Raw genomic sequence first — 21,912 nt, 5'->3', positions numbered from 1 at the left:
CTGGAACTCATGAACCACGAGATCATGACCTGCGCTAAAGTCAGAGACTTAACTTAGCCATCTAGGCACCCCTCAACCCCCCTTTTCAATTTAGTACATCTCTTTTTAGATTTCTTAATACAAATAAATACACCTGTTAAGTGTATGACTTACATGTAGCATATTTGACATGCTACTTTGCCATTAAGTATACGGCGTGCACTTAAAATATTGTATGTATCTTGCACCATACATATAAGAATCTCATTGTCTTTAATGTCTCCATAGCGTTCCATGAAACTTTGTACCCAATTTTTTATTAGTGGACATATGTGTTTTTCCAGCCTGTTCACTCATAACAATATTATAGTTGAACATATTTGTACACACATCAGTGTCCTCATTTCCTACTACGTCTGCAGAACAAGGCCCTAGAAGTTAAATTGTTGGTCCAAATGGTATACACATTTAAATTTCTGAATTATCCTGTAAAAATTTATTTTAATTTACATTATCCTTTACATTTGAATTGAAGCAACCATTGCCTTAAAAAACCATGAAAATATCCCAAATAGCATACTTTTTAAAAAGCAGCTTGAAAGGATTCATTGATGTCTTTTCTGTCAAGCTTATGTGGTTCAATCATAATTGTCCATCTTTTTAAAGTTATATTCATAGAGAAAGTTTCAGGAACAAATTTTACAAAGTACAAAGTAGAACCCTAAATACATCAACTTTTTGTATGTCTTTCAGTCTTTAAGTTTCATCAAAAATAATTTATGCTTTTTAAAAAAGGTACAATAACAAGTAAACTAGTATTAGTAGTTTGAGGTCTATTCCAGATGTTTTTCTTGGACTACTTTTTTAAAGATAGGTTTGTTTCATGCTTAATGTTTGGTAATTCGACATTTTTTAGATGAAGATTTGGGGCACCTTTTAAAATCACTACACATGTCTCATTTTTATGGCTGCATTATGTATTTTTAGGCTTAACTTTCTGAAATGTAAGTGGTACTCTTGTGTTTTTCTTCCCAGGCTTGATGAAGTTCCTAAAGTGTATAGTTGTATGAGCAACAAGGTAAAAATAGACAATTGTCTATAAAACATAGCTTCATGAAGAAAAAATGTTAGAGTTCAGATAGTTGTCTTCCTTACATATACTTCTGATTTTTAAAAGGTTTATATATTTTCAGTTTTAATAGGCATTTAATAACATGACATGGACACATTCACAAGATAGTTTTTAAAGAAGAATAACATTGCTTTAAATTCATAGACCTTATTAACTCTTATCCCTTTATATAGGAGAGTATTTATAGGTAAAACTTGTGTAGCCAGCTGTTAATCTCTGTTCATGAGAAAACAATTTTTTCTGTTAATGGAAAATAAGCTTGACATCAAATCTTGTATCAGTAATTAATTTCACCTGACAGTTTGTCAGTTTATATAATAAACCTGTATTTAAGGAAATAGGTGCTTTAAAAACCATTTGAATTGTAAAAATTGAAGAAGTGGTAGCATGTTGTGAGTTGCTTAATTTACAATTCTTTGTGCTTTTATCTTTACTGTTTTAAAAGCACATTTCCAAATGTTATCCTAACAAAATTTTCCTTTTTCCTAGTTAGAAAAGCTATTAGGAGAGATAATTTCTTGTCTGCACTTCAGCTACACTGGAACTTATGACAGCGAACTTCTTGAACAGATCTCTCCATTATTATGCATAATATTTTTGCACAAGAATAAACAGATTCGAAAACAGAGCGCTCAGTTCTGGAATGCCACATTTGCTAAAGTGACGATGTTGACTTATCCTGAAGAGTTAAAGTATGCTAATAACCTATTTCATACAGTTACTGTGATATGTAAATTGATATTTTTGTTTTAAAATGAATTTTTCTTAGAGGAATCATTGCAGAGGATTCCTCAATTGAAATGTTATTTTGAGGATGTGGTAATTACTAAACTTTATTTGGTTTACTTTGGTCCTTCGAGTAACCTTGGTTTTAGGAACATAAAAAGCAATTTAAAACTTTCCTTGATAAAAGAAATACAAAGGACAAGAAATTGACGGTTATTACATCTGGGTGATGTGTACATGGGTATTTAATGTAAAAGTCTACTCCTGCTTGAAAATTTTGTATGATAAAAATTTGGAAACTTTTTAAATAAGAGAATTTGGGAACTGAAGAATGTAGCAAAGAAACTAAATGTACTGTCTACATTTCTCCTAGTTGTGTGTGTATATAGAGAAAGTCTTTAAACTCGATGTATTTTGTCACTTTAAAATTGTAATTAAAGTGTCCTTATTAACATGTCGTTGGTATTCACCAGTATTACTTGACTCAAGGTATATATGTTTATGTACTTTTTTGAAGACCAATATTAAGACAAGCCAAACAGAAATTTCTGCTCCTCTTGCCTGGTTTGGAAAATGTTGAATTTATGGAGGAATCCAGTGGCCCATACTCAGATGGAGTAAGTTGGGATTTTTTTTATTTCTCAGTGTTGTTCATTTATTCCATTTTCGTGTAATTTTTTAAAAGACAAAGACCTAGGGATACCTGGGTGGCTCAGTCAGTTGAGCGTCCAGCTTTGGCTCCCATCATGATCTCGCGGTTTGAGTTCAAGCCCCGAGTTGGGCTCTGTGCTGACAGTTCGGAGCCTGGAGCCTGTTTCAGATTCTGTGTCTCCTTCTCTCTCTGCCCCTCCCCCACTCATGCTCGCCACGCTCTCTCGCTCTCTCTCTCTCTGCCAAAATTAAACATTAAAAAAAAATTTTTTTTTTAAAGACAAAAACCTATAATATGTTACTGACTTAAGTAAAACTTGAACATAAGAACATCATAATACAGGATTTTTGTATAACCTCAGTTGTCTGGCTTGAATACTTTTTTTTTTTTTAATCTGAGTGTAACTGACATACAATATTGTGTTTCAGGTTTACGTCTTGGTGATTTGATATTTTTGTGCATCATGAAACAATCTTCATGATAAGTCTAGTTATCATCTGTCCTGCAAAGTTATGACAGTATTATTAACTATTCCCTGTGCCGTACATCACATCCCTATGATTTATTTATTTATTTTTATATGTTTATTTTGAGAAAGAGTGTGGGCGGGGGGGAGTAGAGGGAGAGAGAAAATCCCAAGCAGGCTCCACACTGTCAGTGGAGAGCCTGACGTGGGGTTTGATCTCATGAACTTTGAGATCCTGACCTGAGCCGAAATCAAGAGTCAGATGCCTAACCAACTGAGCCACCCGATTGCTCTGATTCGTGTATTTTATAACGGGAAGTTTGTACCTCTTAATCCCCTTTGCCTGTTTCATTTGCTCCCACCTGATCCCTGCTCTGGTGTCCAGCAGTTTGTTTCCTGTCTTTGAGTTTTTCTGTGTTGTTTGTTCATGTTATATTTTAGATTGTACCTATTAGTGAAATCATACAGTATTTGGCTTTGTCTGAGATTTTACTTAGCATAATATTCTCTAGGTTAATCCATGTTGTCACAAAGGGCAAGATTTCACTCCTTTTTATGTTTGAGTGATATTTCATCATGTGTATATATCTTTTTTTTTTTTTTTTTGTATATATCTTCTTTATCCGTTTATCCATTTATTTTTCATTGATCACTTAGGTTATTTCCGTATCTTGGTTATTGTAAATAATGCTGCAGTGAAGTTGAGGGTGCACATCTCTTCAAATTGGTGTTTTTGTTTTCTTTGGACAAATACCCAGAAGTAAAATTGCTGGATTGTATGGTAGTTGTATTTTTAATTTCTTGAGGAACCTCCATACTGTGTTTTATAGTGGCTGTACTAATTTACATTCCACCAATAGTGCAAGTGTTCGCCTTTGTCCACACTTTTGCTAACACGTGTTATTTTTTGTCTTTTCCATTAATAGTCACTTTTACTGGTGTGAGGTGATATCTCATGTTTTGTTTGCATTTCCTTGATAATTAGTGATGTTGAGCATTTTCTCATGTGCCTGTTGGCTATCTGTATATCTTTGGAAAAATACCTATTCAAGTCCTCTACCCATTTTTTATTTGGGATTTTTAGAAATATTAAGTTGTTTACTAACCCCTTATCAGAAGTATGATTTGCAAATATCTTCTTCCATACAGTAGGTTGCCTTTTCATTTTGCTGATGCTTTCCTTCATTGTGCAAAAGTTTTTCCATTCGATGGAATTTCATTTATTTTAGCTTTTGTTGCCCGTTGACCTGAAATACTTTTATGATTTAAGGGCATTAAATTTCACCATAGATTCTCATGTAAATAGTCTGGTTTTTGTTCATTAATTATCTTTTTTGAACTATGGCATTTCATATATATTCCTTTGCAAATGTTGTAATTATTATAATACATGGTTAAGTGTTACTTCAGATAAACCAAAATAATAATTATTGGTCCTTGTCTAAGCAAGAGCTACCCTTCATTTTTCTCAGTTCTTTCCATCAAATCCCTCATTCCTTCTGTCAGAAAAACACATATTTGTTGTCACACACCCACTTGAAACCAGGGTACTTTGGCCAGTAACAATTACTGTCTGAGGATCAAGGAGTAAAGACATGGGTACTGCATGTCCACAAGGTACCACATTCTTAGACAACTTTGTTTCTATTCAGCAACAACAGATGGAATCTAGCTGTTCTTTGTTTAGAACCCGTAAGAGAAAAGTTAATGGCCAACTGAGTACTCTAGTGTTAGTTCTTGGCCAATCATGTATACCTTATTGGTTGTATGATGTTTAAAGTTTCATGGCTGTGATTTTTCTTCTTAGAAATATTTTCAGTAATTGGAAGGGTCTTTGAGTCCAGTAATTTGATTCATTTTAAGTGTTTATATGATGTATCTTATTCTTAGAATTTGTAAAATTCTCAAAACATTCAGATTTTATAAAATTTCTAAAAATGGTGCACAAGAGCTGTGTAGGTTAGAAATGTCAAATCTGTTTGATGTTGAATTATACAATGGCTCTTTTCTTTGACATGACTTTAATAAGTTTGAATAATGAGAATTTTAATATTTGAAATGAGCATTTATTACACTAGAATTTTCAAAGCATGAAAAGGAGAAGTAGAGCATTTGTACTTTTTAGCAGTTTTAATTTTGGGGCGCTTGGATGGCTCAGTTGAGCTTCTGACTTCAGCTCAAGTCACGATCTCATGGTTTGTGGGTTTGAGTCCTGTGTTGGGCTCTGTGCTGACAGCTCAGAGCCTGAAGCCTGCTTCATATTCTGTGTCTCCCTCTCTCTCTGCCCCTTCCCCACTTGGCACGTGCACACTCACAAAAGCGTTAAAAATTTTTTTAATTGTTTTATTTTTAATAAAACAGACAGAGAATTCACAGTTAAATATGAAGATAAGTGGCATGGAAAGAAAATCAAGTGGAAAAAGAGATTCTTTTTTGGCACAAACAAAGGATGCGAAAGAAAATATGAAACCACCAGGCCAAGTATGTTTTTCCAAAATTTATTTAATAGAACTTTTAGACTATATGGTAGCTTGAGAATGTATAACTTCTAATTGGAAGAAAAAGCTACTAAAGGCTAAATAAAAGGATTAAAGAAGAATTAGAGAGTTTGGTCTAAAAGAACTTAGGATAGCATGGAAATCTAGAAACTTTGGGAGATGATTCATTCTTCCTGAGGTTTAAGTCTGTTTAATATGTAGCATCCATTAAGTATAGTTAATTCAGGCACCTATCCATTAAGTATGGTTAATCCGTTAAGTTCCTTGAAATGGAATCAACTACAGGTATGAATAATTATAGAATAGGTAGCATCAGAGACTGTTTTAGAACTTCTGGTAAAAGAGAACACAGAGGTAAGACATCTAAATCTAAAACTCATAATCTTAACTAGTTGCCAGTCAACTGATCTTCAGACAATAATTGTCTCTTCCGTGACTTCCAATAAGGATATTCTGGAGTCTTGAAACCATGGCCTTTGGCAAAATGAAAGAATGTTATGTTTTAAGGAATGACTCCAATACAGTCAGGTAGCAACTATGATATAGAATGAAAAAAATTGCATTGAAAAATAGTAAAAGTAACAGTAGCAGTGTTCTTGGTCTGTAGTGCATATTTTTTTGGCAACTTTTACTTGACTAGTTTATGCTTCAGCTTGAGAGCTGGTGATACACTCTCTTGCCAAACCATTTGATTTTCATATGTTGTCCTGAAAACCATATTTGCCTGTGCTTTGTTGGTAACTTGCCTACTTTTTAAAAAGGTGTAATAATTTTTACTTTCCGAATTTTTTTTAGAGGTAGAATGAAAGCGAGCGACATTGTACTAATTATTAACCAAGGATATCATATAGATTTGAATTTCAAACTTCTTAGTCATTATTGAAGACCTTTTCTAGAGGGCTAGAAGAGAGATTGGTACGTTTGCTTTTTTAAAATTTGCAGTTGAAATTAGAGTCGCCTTCTCCAAAAACAAAGAGTGAAATGCCTTTGGAAGAAGAAAAGGCTGTCGACTTTGTGTTTATACCTTCCGAAGGAAAAGAAGCAAAGGAAAGAATACTAACTGAACATCAGAAAGAAGTACTCAAAACAAAGAGGTTTGTAGTCCTTTTATCTTGAATTAGATATTCTGTATTCACATTTAGATGTCGTGCAGCAATTATAACTTTCTGCTTAGAACTGAGGTACTGTATGTAAAATCTGTATTTTAATGCCAGAAAATATGTGCCATACATGGTTGCATTTCATAATGCATATGGTAACTTAGTTATGTACCAAATATTTCTGAATTCAGAGGTGAATCATTAATGGAGGTATTGTTGGAGGAGAGGATAGGGAAGATGATTTCATGGAAAATAAGCATCTAAGCCTTGATTTTATATTGTTCTTAAAAGACAATTAGATGTACAGTTTTAAGTTTAATTTCTAATTGTAGAAATGTCGCATTTTGAAGTTACTTATGTAAGATCTTTTTTAGGTGCGATATTCCTGCCATGTATAATAACCTGGATGTTTCACAGGATACTTTGTTTTCTCAGTATACTCCTGAAGAGTCTTTGTAAGTATGGAAGATGTTGAAGTAACTGGTTTTCTAATTTTTAATTAAAAGTAATTTATGGGCAGCTGGGTGGCTCAGTTAATTGTCTGACTCTGATTTTGGCTCAGGTCATGATCTCACAGCTCGTTGTTTTGAGCCCCACATCGAGCTCTGAGCTGACACCAGGGATCCTGCTTGGGATTCTGTCTCTCCCTGACTCTCTGCCTCTCCCCTACTCTCTTTCTCTCTCTCTCAAAAGAATAAATAAAATTTTTAAAAACAGTATTTTAATTTGCACATTTTTATTTCAGGGAAGTTCCTACTTTAACTGAAAAATCAAAGGAAGATTCCAAGGTGATATTTAAGGTATATTTGGTATTTCATATTTTAGGGTTTTTAGAATTGCCATTCCATTATGAAGTCTTGTGTATTAATTTTAAGATGTATTGCATAATCTCTTAACTCTAATTGGCAGACTTTGGCAGAATTGTAGTCATTGTATTTGTGGGTATTTGTGTGTTTAAAATAAATATATTTGGCTTTTTTAAATATTTATAATTAGAAACACAAATTAACGGGTGGCTACCACCACCTTTGGAATATTTGCAAAATATTGAAAGTCAAGTGTTACCTTTTGAGTTACTGAAGTTTTATACTAAGATATCCTCACAAAGTCAGACTTATTTGCAGACTAATCTATATATGTGTGTGCTTTTCTGTGCAGGAGGAACAAATGGAGAGTGACATTGTCATTCCTCAAGATGTCACAGAAAACTGTGGTATGGATGAACATCCTGAAAAGGGTTCCCTTTCAAATAATGAGAGTGGTTCTATTGAAGAAACCAGCGCAGACATACTGAGCAGTAATAATGATGCCAGAAAGAAAGCTTTAATTTCATCAACGAAAACACCAACTGAATATGCATCTAGTGCAGAAAATACTTTTGGTGTCAACAGTAGCTCAGTTTCTAATGTCATCATTTCTGGAACTCTCCCACAGCCTACAAGTCGGAGGCAAACTTTTATTACTTTGGAGAAGTTTGATGGTTCAGAAAATAGACCTTTTAGTCCATCTCCCTTAAATAATATGTCATCAACTGTTACAGTGAAAAATAACCAGGAAAACATGAGTAAAACAGATATTCCATCAAAAACAAAGAAAAGAGAAATAGCTCTTGTAAAATCTGACTCTGAAAAAATAGTGCATGGAATTAAGAGATCAAGCCGAAAGTCGAGTAAAGGTGAACAAACTGGGAATAAAAGGTCTAAGCTCTTAATGAGATCTGAGCAGGAGAAAAATACTCAGGAATCTGTTGATGGAATGGTAGCCTTAGAAAATAACCAACCTGGTTTGCTTAATCAGACAGAATGTATGTTAGATAATAACCATACTCATCTCTCTGAATCTGCAATGGAGTATGAGGATACAGTGCTTAAACCAACAATAGAAAATGCAGTGTTATTAGAAAACAGTACTGTAGAAGACAAAACATTAGGAATTAATTTAGAATCCAAAGAAAATACACCCCCAACTGTAACACCAGCAGATCAAATAGTAGATGACGATAGTACTGTTCAGATAACTCCAAGCCAAAAAACCCTTAGACGATCGTCAAGGCGACGTTCAGAAATAGCAGAGCCCACCACTGACAGCCAAGAGAAAGAAAATAATCAAAAAAAAGAGAGACGTAAAGAAGAAGAAAAACCTCTTCAGAAGAGCCCATTGCAGGTAAAAGATGACTTGTTACTTAAGCAAAAACTGATTTCTGAACAAACTGTGCAGGAAAATGTAGAGAAAGGAACTAACTTACATGAGAAGACTTTTGGGGAAACCAGCACTAATGCTGAAATTGATGAAAGTAAAAGAAAGCTAGACCTTGAGAATATTAAATCTGAGGGCGACGGTGCTCAGGACATTGCAGAAAAGTCCTCTGAAAAACCAGTAAGTGGACGAACACGGTATCAAACAAGAAGAGCATCCCAAGGTTTACTATCCAGCATTGAAAACTCAGAATCTGATAGTTCTGAGGCAAAAGAAGAAGGTTCTAAAAAGAAGAGATCTGGAAAATGGAAAAACAAAAGCAGCGATAGTGTTGACATTGAAGATCAAGAAGAGAAAGTGGTAAAACAAGAATGTATAAACATTGAAAACCAGACACTTGATTGTAAAGCAAATTCTGACGTAGACCGAGACATAAAGTCTCAGATTTGTGAACAAAAAGATGAGAGTAGTGTAACTCTTGAAGATTCTACAGTATCTTCAGATTTATTGCAGGTTTCTGATGACGTATCAAATACTTACGAGGGAAAAATCAAAACCAACAAGTGTGCAGAATATTCTTTTTCAAACCCATCAGTGCCAGAATCAAATCTCAGGACTAGAAATGCCAGTAAGAGATTACAAAAACGAGATTCTGTAGAAAATAACAGTGTGGGAGAATCTTCAAAAATAGGGACATCAGACATTTCTTTGCTTTCTGAAAAATCTTCTCAAACACTTGAATGCCAACATAAGAGAAGTAGGAGGGTAAGGCGATCTAAAAGTTGTGAGTGCTGTGGAGAAAAATCACAACCTCAGGAAAAGTCACTCATTGGGTTAAAGAATTCGGAAAATTACGATGTAAAGGTCACTGAAACAAAAAAGACAGACATGCAAACAGCTGTACCTGTATCAGAAACTTATAAAGTTAATCTGTACTCGGAGGTAAAACTTTCAGATGAGCATCATGCTGTGAATTTTCATTTGGGTCTCAAGGAGGAGAATGATACTGTTAATGATTCGTTAGTCATATCTGAGACTGAGTTCAAAGAAGATACTGTCCAAAACCCTCTTCCTTCCGAAGTAGTGAATTTTGAACAAGAAACTTGTGATACGAATTCTGCAGAAGCAACATCTCTTGAGAGCCAAGGGCCGTCCAATAAAAAATGTAAAACTGTTGGCCCATCTTTAGATGATTCCAGAGATAATTCACTGGAATATTCTACTTTGGAGATTAACAAAGAAAAGCCAGAGGCTGTCCTGGAGAAGGAACTAACAATAGAGAACATTGCCAGTGTTGAAACAAATGCATGTGAAGCTGAAGCAATATTTAATCCAGAAGTAGTAGAAGCTGTTGAATTGGATACAGAAAGTGATCAATCTGAAGCAGGCTTATCTGAACAAAAGGATGCCAAAACTGTTGTTTTTGAAGAAGAGGTAATGGAGATAAACAGTGAAAGATGTGATAACTCTGAAGCAGAGGCAGCTGAAGAACCGAATGCCGAAGAAACAGTAACTAAAGAATTTAATTCTGGTATTGGTTATTCTGATGATACCGCACCTATAAAAGTGAGTGCTCAGGCAGAGATACCTGAACAAACAGCACTTGGGGAATTAGATGAAGGAAGTGATGAATCTAGTCCAAACTCATCTGAAGAAATGAATGCTAAAATGGAAAATTATGAAGAGACAGTGATTAGTGAGGTAAATGCTGAAGCTGACCAAGTCAGTGAAACAGAGGATGGGGACTTGACGACTAAAATATCTACTAAGCTTGTACAGGCCAATACAAAGACATTGACTATGGGAATCGACAGCTTTGTTTTCAACACCCTTGAGATGAGTATTGAAGAAGGAAAGGTGGACTCTAATAAAACTGAAGCAAATATTGAACTTAGTAAGTCTGAAGAAACAACATTAGATGACAATCAAATGGTAGAAGGGAATGATGAAATTTTACAAGAAATTCACCATACTTCAGAGAAAGTGGAGGAAACCTCACAGTCTCTGACATCTGAAACAGCCATCTCCGAACTAATAACAGAAGACAATAATGCATCTCCTCAAAAATTAAGGGAACTTGATCCTTTACTTCTATCAGCAAATGGCAGTCCTAGTGGCATGCAGACACGCTGTGTCTGGTCTCCTTTGGCTTCTCCATCCACCAGCATTTTAAAGAGAGGATTAAAAAGACCACATGAAGATGAGATATCGTCACCTGTTCACAAGGTAGGGGAATTGAGGTTGAATATTAATTAGCCCATATTTACTTTGAGTATTTTGGTCATACAGTGACACCTGTTGAATGACAGAATATTAGGCCACTTATTTTTGAATGTTTACCAAGGTGACTAGGGAAAAGGGCAGGCAGAAGGAAAAGTGTTGATAAAAGGGGACTTAGATCTGTCTTTACTTGAGGACACTGAAGATTTTCAGCCATGTACATTTTTCACCTTTTGCAGAATTGGTGAGGATTTCTCATAATTTTTTTGTTTGTTTTGTTCATAACATGAGGAAGCATTTAGAAATGGTGGTAAAACAGCTTTAGTTAGCATTTACTGTGTGGTAGGACATTGTATGGTCTGTTTCACATTGAAGTGTTTATATAAACTCATTTCCAGACCTTACAACGAAAAAGTCTCAGGCTGTGCCTTTATCAATTTCTGGATGGGATTGCATTTCTAATTTTATTTCCCCATCTTCACTAAAGTCACTCCTTTAGTTTGTGAAAATCGATTATCTGTGTATCTGATTTAGCTCCTGACCCTATAACTTACACATAGTTTGTTGATTGAATAAATTAAAAAAGGAAAAGTTACACATGCTTACATAGCTGAGCTTGTCCTCTGCTTAGCAAAGGAGTTCTGAAAAGGTATGATGTGAGCATTCTTTAACTTTAAAATTGAATCTGCCATTTACTGCAGAATATGTGTGTTTATATATACAAACATGCTTTATAGACCTAAGATATACTTAATTTTGCCTTTAGCAAGGACATTGTGAAGACTTCTCAAATACACCAAAAATTCTTACACTGACAGTTTTTTGGTTTTGTTTTGCTTTGCTTTTATTTTGAGGCTGTGTGTGTATGTGTGTGTGTGTGTGTGTGTGTGTGTTTTGTAAGTATCTTAAGTTTAATTAAGTTGTCCATAGAAGTCTTTGAAAAGTATGAAGATAGAATGCTTTTTCTTCAGTATAATTTATTTTTCTTCTGTATATATATTTTAGATTGGTGATAAAAGTTAACTAGTTATGTTTTGCTTGATAGTACCTCATATTTAATTTTTATGTAGGCAACAGTAAGACATTGTAGTTTCCTATAGCAAATACATACAGAATCTGCCCATTCTTGGGCATACATATATATATATATATGTATGTATGTGTGTGTATATATATATATATATATATATATATATATATATATAAGGATTTCTCATGATAGTTTTTTTGTTTTGCTCATAACGTGAGGAAGCTATATATATATAGTTAATGGCATAAATGCTCTATTGTGTATTTATATCAAATAGCTGAATGAATGAACACATCATAAGAGTTTAGTAGAAGCTAAAATGACTTCATGCTGGGACTAAGAAAGACAAAAATTGCCACTCAGTTGCTGTGATTCTGGTATCCTCAAAGAGTTTAGAACAGAGGTTAGTAAGACACACCAGAGCCCAGTTAGTACCATTTCTACCTCTTTACCTTATTTTTTTTAAGTTACTGTAGTAAGCCTACAAAGTGAGTAGAATTTGATGATACAATTTCAACTGCTGCATACAATTTCATTGTTTCTGCCACTGTCCCTGTTTCAGTCTTTGTTGGTATATATTATGTAGAGACTATTTAGAACATGGATGATTGGAATGATCTGTGGTATTAAGTAATATCTATGAAAGCAGCCATTAGGAAGAACTACAGCAATGTGCAGTTGGCTTCTACTGAAGTAAATTAAGCTTCTAAACCCACATTCTATTTCAGGGAGGCCTGATAATGAGAATTTATGGTGTGAATTTTTTTTAACTTATGTTAAATAAAAACATGACCTGTGTTTTCAGGTTCGCCGTGTCTCCTTTGCAGATCCAATATACCAAGCAGGATTGGCAGATGACATTGATAGGCGATGCTCTATCGTTAGATCCCATTCTTCAAATAATTCTCCCACAGTAAAAAGTGTTAAAACTTCACTTACACAATCTAAGGTAAGCTGTAGGCTTTGAAATATGCATATATGTATTCAGGCATAGAAATGAGTTAAGTATAATTTGTCTTAAAAATAGTAAAGAACAAAATTTCTTTGGTTTGGATGTATTGTTTTGTCTGTGACGTGGTAAGCAAACACGAAGAATGGGAAGAGACAGTAAGACAGCAAGTAATTGATTAGGTAATAGTTGATTACATTTTTTCATTTTCTCAAAATTTTAGGAAATTACTGCAATCTAAGTAATAAAATTATAAAATTAGAGTTTCTAGGGTTCTGAGTGAGTTTTTTTTTTCTCTTCTTTCTTCTGTCTAGCATAATGCCACTTCAACCAAAGGATTTCTGTCCTCAGGATCACGTAGCCCTAAATTTAAGAGCTCAAAGAAGTGTTTAGTAAGAAGTGCTTTAGTTTTCATGCAACTTTATTTTTCATGTTCAGTCAGGTGACCCCTGTTTAACGGCTTTTGAAATTTATTCTAAGATTACAGAAATGGCTAAAGAACCTATGCCGTGTCCAGCAGAAAGTGTTTACCCAGCTTTGGTGAACTGTGTGGCTCCAGTTGATATCATTTTACCTCAGATTACATCAAATATATGGTAAGGAGTTATTTATACTGGTCTAATACTTCAAGATGCCACTTGTTTAAGAGGAAAAGTTAAATGAGGTTCTCCTATTTAGAACTGATTTACATGCACTTTCACACATTTTATTTTAAAAATAAAAATTTATCTGGGAAGATGAGGCAGATAGGGCAATCAGAGAAGCATCTATCATAATTAACTAATGTCTAAGATAATTGTGCTCAATATTTGCCAGGTGCTATGCTGAACTCTTTGCGTATGTTCTTATTTAATCCTAATTATAAGTCCCATAAGGAGTATATTTATTATTTTCCACTTTATAAGATGAAGTTTACAAAAGTTAATCCACCAAAGTCAGGTAGCCATTAAATCATAATGTAGGTGAAATCTGACTGACACACATTGGGTTTAGTCTGTGTCCACTGCTATTGCTTAAGCTGGACAAACATGTCAAATTCAAATTTTGTTTTAACTTAAATGTACATGTGGCTATCCTCAGAGTGGGTTAAGTGTGCCTGTATAAATACAGTTATGACTGAGCATAAGTCAGGAAATGCAACTGGATAGGCCATCACAAATAGAATAACTATAGAGTTGCCTGGTTGGCTTAGTCAGTTAAGTGTCTGACTTTGGCTTATGTCATGATCTCAAGGTTCTTGGGTTAGAGCCCCACATCAGGCTCTGTGCTGACAGCTCAGAGCCTGGAGCCTACTTCAGCTTCTGTGTGTGTGTGTGTGTGTGTGTGTGTGTGTGTGTCTCTGCCCCTTCCCCATTTGAGCTCTCTCTCTCAAAAATAAACAAACTTTGGGGCGCCTGGGTGGCTCAGTCTGTTAAGCATCTGACTTCAGCTCAGGTCTTGATCTCATGGTTCATGAGGTCAAGCTTTGCATTGGGCTCTGCGCTAACAATGCAGAGCCTGCTTGGGATTCTCTCTCCCTCTGTCTCTTCCCCTTCCCCCACTCGTGCTCTTTCAAAATAAATAAGTAAACTTTAAAAGATAAGTAAACATTAAAAAATAGCTATAAAACTATATGATGACGTATTTCTCCTTTTTCTCTTACCTCTTTAGGGCAAGAGGACTGGGACAGCTCATTAGAGCTAAGAATATAAAAACAATTGGTGATTTGAGTACTCTTACAGCATCTGAAATAAAAACTCTTCCTATCCGTTCTCCAAAAGTGTCCAATGTAAAAAAGGCTCTCAGAGTTTATCATGAGCAACAGGTAAACTTCAATGTTAATAAATCATGTATAGATAAATGATTTAGCAATACAATTACAGAAGTTTGTACTGTTGCTTAAAAACTCATTTTATGTCACCTCCCCTCCCCCCCCCCCCACCCCCCGCCCCCAGGTAAGAGTAACTTAGAAGGTCACTTTATAATTTTATAGACAAAGTTGGCTTCTTGAGTTTGTATACTGTCTTTGTGTAATGCATCTCTTCTTCAGTTCTCCTACCCCCTTGTCTCATTCGTTTCCACCAAATTCGTGATTGTGGTTCTGTGGCTGCTATTCCTAAAACCTGGTCGTTCAAATCTAAACATTGTAATAAAAATCTTGCAAATTTGTAGTCAACAGTACTTTGGTCTTGATATCCAAGACGACTGGGACTAATTTTTCTTGCTCTTATCAACTTTCTGCACATATTTTGGCTTATAGACATTTTTGAAGATTGTCCACCCCCCCCCCCCCCCCCCCCCCCCCCGCCTGCCCATAATATATACAGAAGATTCTGTATATTATTTCAGAAGGATTTAGATTGTACTGAAACCCATTCAGAGACCCTTTATGTGTCCATTGAGATTATGCAAAATTGTGAATAAATGTGGGGGGGGAGATGTTAAGATTGAAAAACCAGTGTTTATGTTAGAATTTCTGAGACTGCACCTTACTACTGAAGACTTCTATTTTCTTGAAAGTCTTTGATTGAAAGATTATTTGTGATCTTTAAAAACCTGTTAAAAAAACAAACAAAGACTATATTAGTAATTTTCAGTCTCAAAGATCAGGAGCTCAGTGTCTGAAGTATACTCAGTGGTCTGTGGGCCCTGGGATTTGTCTCTGAAAATTAACATTTTTTAAAAGTGGTTTTATTGAAATACATTGATATACTGTAAGGCCCATCTAGAGCACACAATTGATTTTTAGTATATTCACAGAGTTACACAGTTGTCACCATGATCTAATTTTAGAGCATGTATTACCTCCCCAGAATGAAATCCTGTATAGCCCTTAGCAATCACTCCTCATTCTCACCCCCCCACTGATTTTTTTTTCTCTATAGACTTGCCTGTTGTGGGCATTTCACAAAACTGGGTTCATGAAACCTGTGGTCTTTTGTGACTGGCTTCCTTGAGCATAATGTTTTCAAAGTTCACATGTATCAGTATTTCATTCTTCTTTATGGCTAAATAATATTCTATTGTATGAAAATATAAAATCTTCATATAAATTCTGTATGTTATTTAAAGTTTAGAAATCTCTTCCTTGGGTTTTCTTTTCCCATGCTTCTAAACTTGGGAAATATAATGTAATTTTCTTGGCTATCATGGATTTCTCTTAAGAAGTCCATTAGAAAATATGTATTCCTAATCAGCTCTTTGAGAAAACACTTTGTAATCCTGCTTTTTGTGTCGTAAGTAGAACATAGTTTCTTAGCAGTATTATTAGCTAAGTTAATAGTCATGTGATAGGCTGGGAAACATACTATGTCAGATTTTTTTCCAGCTTTAGTGTTTTTTAGTCGTTTTAAAAACAACTTTCCAATTTGTTGATTTTGTTTTTTTTTTTTACTGGCCTGAATGTATAATCAAGGTAAAGTCTCGTGGACTAGAAGAGATACCAGTTTTTGATATTTCTGAAAAAACAATAAATGGAATACAAACTAAATCTCTCCCTTCTGATGAAGAAAGACTTGCCTCAGGTATATTTTAACAAAGTGGGACAATTTTATTTATAGGATCAGCTAACTTGAAGAAATATTGTTATTGTTCTAGTTTTAATTTGACCATGCTCTGTTAATTTGACCAGTTTTTGTGGTGTTGTTGTGCTAGTGGCCAGGTGCATGAGAAAGCAACTGATTTGACTTCAAGTATGCCTAGTTGTTTTTATCTAATTGTTAACTGCTATTCCATCAAGGTCTTAAATAGGGATATAAACTAAACATTGTGTTCCAGTTACGCTGTTAATAAAAATGAAATTGCCTGACCATTTCTTTAATGGCACAGAACAAACTATGGTAGATATTTCTGTTGGCCTTTTCCTTTTGAGGAGCAGGGATACAGCCTGCACTCCCAACTTAAATCCTAGGTACTTAAACTTTGTATTAACGTAAAAAGAGATATATACAACTTAATTTTTATCTCGGATAAATTGTGCTTTTTTTCTTTTTCTTTTTAGATTTAATTGATCCTGTTGCTTTAGAAACTTCATTACCTAAAAATCTTATGGCACAGATTAGTGCACTTGCTGTTCAACTGGATTCAGAAGATCTCCATAATTATTCAGGAAGCCAGCTGTTTGAAATGCATGAGAAACTTGGTAGCATGGCAAACTCAATAATAAAAAATTTGCAGTCACGCTGGAGGTCACCAGCCCATGAAAATTCCATTTAGTATCTTAAGAGAAAATTGAAGGTTTTTTGTTTTTTTAACATCACTGGATTTTTTTGATTCATAAAATAAGTTCTGAAATACAGCACAGTTTCAGTCTGACTGTTTGCAAAGTTGATATTTCAAACCCTGAAGGGCTGTGACTTATTACGTAAGTTCAGTTTGTAAGTTCATATGTAAAATTTTTGTTCATACATTTTCTTGGCTGCTATGCATAGCTTTTTGAAAAATTTAAATACCTTGCTGAAACCTGAAAAGCAAAAACTAGAAACAAAAGCATTTTATTTTACACGTCTTAAACTCCTGGATATTCTGATGAAATGTTCATGTAAAATACGTTATTTTAAGTAAAATTGAACATTTCTATTTGAATTTTTGCTGAACTGGTAAAACTGTTTATACTTTTTTTTTTTTAATTTATATTTGTTGTGCCTGAGGTTTAAGAAATTTGTTCTTTGTAGAACACCTCAAAGGAGATGCAGAAGAATTGAAATGTTTTTTCGCAGATGTCAATTTTGGACACATTTCAAAAAAATACCAAAAGTTGCAACTTTTGGGGTTAATATATTAAAGCCGAATTTACTAAAATTCCATTCATTTGCATTAGCAAATATTTGTGCAACAGCATTGGTGAAAATTTAGTCGTTTGAGACCTACCCCATTCATTTTAAAATGCATGACTATTTGTACATTATGTATAGATTTAAATGTTTTTAATTTATAAATTTCAGCCTTTGTTAATGGCATGAATTTTCCTGCAGCTACTTGTGAATACCTTTGTTTGATAGAAACCTATTTTGTATATATTAAATGCTGAGAGATCAGTATGGACAGTTAGAAGTGATTTGTGGGCTTGCTGCAGATGATTGTAGGATTCTGTATCTACAAATACAAATAGTTTTGTACTTAGTAGTCTTAGTAAAAACATGAGTTTATTTTCTAAAGTAACCAGAATGAGTTATAGAAATGAGAAAGTGTTACATAAGAACTTTGCTATTCATACCTATACTTTTTTTTTTTTTTTTTTGGAAGGAGGGTGTCCACCACTAGAAAACGTGCTTCATCACATTTCTTTTTAATGGAGAGTTAGTATGACTATTTTTGTTACAACTTGGACTATAAGAAATCTAGACTTTATCTGCTCTTTTCACCTATACCTAAAGCAAACTTGGAAGAAATTTGAAATTGTTCTTTTGAAATATGTATGTTTTGCATAGTTTAAAAGAATAGGGTGTATATAATTAAAACGTTTGTAAATTTTACCATCTAGTATTAGTGCCTGACTTCCCACATTTGTTTCGTCTCTTCACAGTGAGAATATCTCATTTGCTCTCTGAATAGAATGAGTGAGTGACCTCAGTTTCATCCTTTATTCAGAACTTAACCAGATTGAAAAGGCACACATTATTCAGCAAGTTACAGCAAGTTTAATCCTTGTGTCTAGTTAATTCTTATAATACTCAGAAGGGGACCACCAGTCAGCCAGCAAAGTTGGTGTCAATTTCATAATTATAAAATAGTAGTTTATATCGTCTCTCTTTTCCCAGATTCTTTTTTATAGTAAAGAGGCACGTAAGTTTTTTTAGTTAACAGATGTAAGAAGGTGTGTGTGTGTATGTGTTTGTTTGGAGAGTTAAAATTGGCTTATTTCTTACTGTGTCTTAATGTTTGTGTTAACTGGTTGGTGAAATGAGTTCTAGGGAACATGAACAGTATAGCAGAAAATGTGACTAAAATGATCATTTACTTAAATCACTGAATTTGATACAAGCACAGCTATTAATTTTCAAATGTTATAGTTGCACAAGGATGTATTTTAAAATGTTTTTTGAAGGCAGAAACCAGCTTTCTAAATCTTCATTCCTGATATAGTTGTAAGTGTATATTTGAGGCACCTTAATTTTAATATTCTTGCCTTAAATGTTTCTGCACATTTTCCCCTGAATGATTCCTGAATAGCAAAAAGTATTAACACTCCTTGATCAGTTTCAGTGTGTTGTTTCACTATTAAAATAACATCAGTTTTCCAGCTATTTTCTAAGGGTTAATAAAACAAATGGCAAATATTAGTAAGAGAATCTAAATGTGATTTCTTATTTTATGCATTTATGAAAAGAATCTGGTTGCTTGCAGAAGCATAGTACAATTTATGTTCCAAATGGACTTTGTATAGTGGATTTAAATTTTCAGCATTGCAGTGAGCCCATTCTCAAAATGCTGTGACATTTGAACAAGTTTGAAAGCCATTGTTGAATGGTATGGAGCTTTTGTTCTAATTCCATATTGTCTAAGATGAATCGGGTTTTACACCTTGAAAGTAGTCAGGGATTCTGTTATATTTTAAGAACCATAAAAATGTCAAGCAATTTGGATTATGTTTTGCCTAAAATAAAAGTGGCAGGGCAAGAAACAAAATTAGGGGGAAAATGGGAGAGGGGTGTGTCTTTGTGTGTGTGTAAAATTTACAATTAACATTTTTCTAAAAAATTAAAAAATTTTTTAATTAATTAAAAATAAGTGCCATTTAGAAAACCTTTCTTGGAATTTAACAGAAAATGTGAGTCAAAGGGGTCACATTTTCCCTTAATGCCATTCTTTTCCAACTTGACTTTACAACCCAGTAAGAAGGGCCTAGTTTCCGTCTTAACATTCTTTGTTATTGATTTTCAGGGAGATACTTTGCAGCTGGGCTAGGAGGTCATAAAATAGCAGCTATTGACAATATTACGATTTTGGTGGAAGGGAGAGAGCTGTTTGCTCAATAGCACAACCCTTGTCTGTTTTATTCCTAAGCCATCAGAAAGGTTATGTACATTGTATACAAACATTAAAGTTTTGACTTTTAACAGTGCTTCTCAAATTTGGCCTGTATGTATGAAAATGCAGATTATGATTCAGCATTTCTGGGCTTGAGGCCTGATAGTTCATGGCCAAAAATTTCCACATGATCCATACAAATGCTCATGTCTGTGGGTAGGCCTAAGATGCTTCAGGCTGCGAATTAGGTGATAATAACTCAAGCAGGTTTAAATCCCAGGAATTGTTGCTACAAAAGATAAAGATTAGTATTTTTTAAAATAATTTTTTTTCAGATTTATGTTTGGGGGTACAGACTGGTCTTGAAGCCTTCAAATTAAAGTTCAAAGTTTTTTCAAGAGTTAAAGGTAGAATTTTGCCTCATTTGGAGCCTTTTTTAAATATGGAAGATTTACGGTATTGGAGAGATTTATGTTTTTAAGTAGGCAGTTCTATATTTCATATTGTAAAGAACCTTACTAAGCAGATTAGACGATTTGAACCTTTTTCATTAGTGTATGTGGATTATTTTCTCATTTTTCTAATATAAAAGTAAAATTTCAAATATTAGGAATGTATTTAGTCTCTAAATCTTGCCTTCTAAGTTATGGGGCTTCATATTTTACTAATAAACATTGAAAACAGACTACCCCTAATTAAGATTAACTTGGCAGTAAAGTTAGCAGTACCAAAATAAGTCCTAAAAGATGTGAGTTGTCATTTTACTAAAGACTTCTGGTTACTTTGCCATTACATTGTTGACAGTTTGTGTCATCTTAAAATGGTGTTTGAAAAACAAATAATTTTTCCCAAAAAATGAGTTTCTCTGGGCATTGTTATGTTGTGTTTCCCTAACATATTTTAAATGCTTTTTGTGTGGATTGCACTCCTTCAGAGCACTTAAGAAAATGTAGCCAGAAGTTAGGTAATGGGTTTTTTAAATTGATTTATCAAAATTTGTTGATTTTTTTTTTTTTTTTAATCTGTAAAATAAATCTGGGCTTTGGTTTGCAATGGTCCAGTTGATGATAATGTCTGTTATATGCCAGCCTTTGTATATTGCTTTTTTTTTTTTTTAATTTTTTTTAAATGTTCATTTATTTTTGAGAGAGAGAGAGCACAAGCAGGGAAGGGCAGAGAGAGAGAGACACACACAGAATCCAAAGTAGGCTCCAGGCTCTGTCAGCACAGAGCCCGATGTGGGGCTCGAACTCATGAACTCTGAGATTGTGACCTAAGCCAAAGTCAGACACTTAAATGAGCCACCCAGGTGCCCCTGTATATTGCTTTTTGAAAGTATGTATTAAAATCTGAGTCACAAGGATTTGAAGATCCTTAGATATTTAAGAGTAGAATTGAGTATTCACTCAGTTCTTTAATAGAATGTTAAATTTTATAACATGGTCTTAACCATTTTTTTCTTTAAATACCAAAGAATATTTAAAACCAAACATGAAGTGCCAAGCTGTAAATGCTTACTTTCTTGAAGTATACCATTAGAAGAAAAGATAATCTCTCCCTTTACCTGAGAGTGTAAGATTGAAGGCAATATTTTAAATTGATATCACATGGAATAAGAGAAGTATATAGCCTTTTAGTATAGGAACAGTCCTATATACTTTGAAAATAGCTGGTAGTTATCTTATATCCTATACACATAGTACCAGAACTGGTACTAATAAATACCCTGAATAATTGTTTGAGATCTACATTATTTATGGGTTACTCATCTGGCTCGGTCACTGGTAGAGCATGCAACTCCTGAGCTCAGGGTTGTGGGTTCGAGCCCTATGTTGGGTGTACAGATAACTTAAACATAAAATCTTAAAATATATATATATACACGTTATCTAATATTCTGCCCCCCAAAACAGTAGATAAAACGACTTCCAACAATAGGCAGAATCATTCCTTAAATGAATAAATTGGGTATAACTAGGAAGTTCACTTTCAAAATAAAGTCATGGAATGGAAAAT

The 21,912-nt window shown here is 34.1% G+C and overlaps 1 protein-coding gene across 4 annotated transcripts in view; it reads left to right on the top strand.

The window, feature by feature from the left end:
• RIF1 (replication timing regulatory factor 1) overlaps positions 1-20,915 on the top strand; it is a 72,932-nt gene extending 52,017 nt beyond the window's left edge. For 3 of the 4 annotated variants that reach the window (XM_049615653.1, XM_049615652.1, XM_049615655.1), the window contains 14 exons: positions 1,015-1,057; positions 1,601-1,803; positions 2,355-2,454; positions 5,317-5,436; positions 6,396-6,547; positions 6,928-7,008; positions 7,299-7,353; positions 7,712-10,975; positions 12,805-12,948; positions 13,263-13,340; positions 13,429-13,544; positions 14,599-14,752; positions 16,343-16,451; positions 16,928-20,915. In XM_049615653.1, the coding sequence (XP_049471610.1) occupies positions 1,015-1,057; positions 1,601-1,803; positions 2,355-2,454; positions 5,317-5,436; positions 6,396-6,547; positions 6,928-7,008; positions 7,299-7,353; positions 7,712-10,975; positions 12,805-12,948; positions 13,263-13,340; positions 13,429-13,544; positions 14,599-14,752; positions 16,343-16,451; positions 16,928-17,142 (4,834 nt within the window). In that variant the 3' untranslated portion in view covers positions 17,143-20,915. The remainder of the gene's footprint in view (positions 1-1,014; positions 1,058-1,600; positions 1,804-2,354; positions 2,455-5,316; positions 5,437-6,395; positions 6,548-6,927; positions 7,009-7,298; positions 7,354-7,711; positions 10,976-12,804; positions 12,949-13,262; positions 13,341-13,428; positions 13,545-14,598; positions 14,753-16,342; positions 16,452-16,927) is intronic. The other variant, XM_049615654.1, reaches the window with a different exon arrangement.
• Positions 20,916-21,912: the final 997 nt, after the last annotated feature.

The sequence above is a fragment of the Panthera uncia genome (genome assembly GCF_023721935.1).
Source record: "Panthera uncia isolate 11264 chromosome C1 unlocalized genomic scaffold, Puncia_PCG_1.0 HiC_scaffold_3, whole genome shotgun sequence".
NCBI classification, from domain to species: Eukaryota; Metazoa; Chordata; class Mammalia; order Carnivora; family Felidae; genus Panthera; species Panthera uncia.
This window is presented reverse-complemented; position numbering and strand designations above follow the sequence as displayed.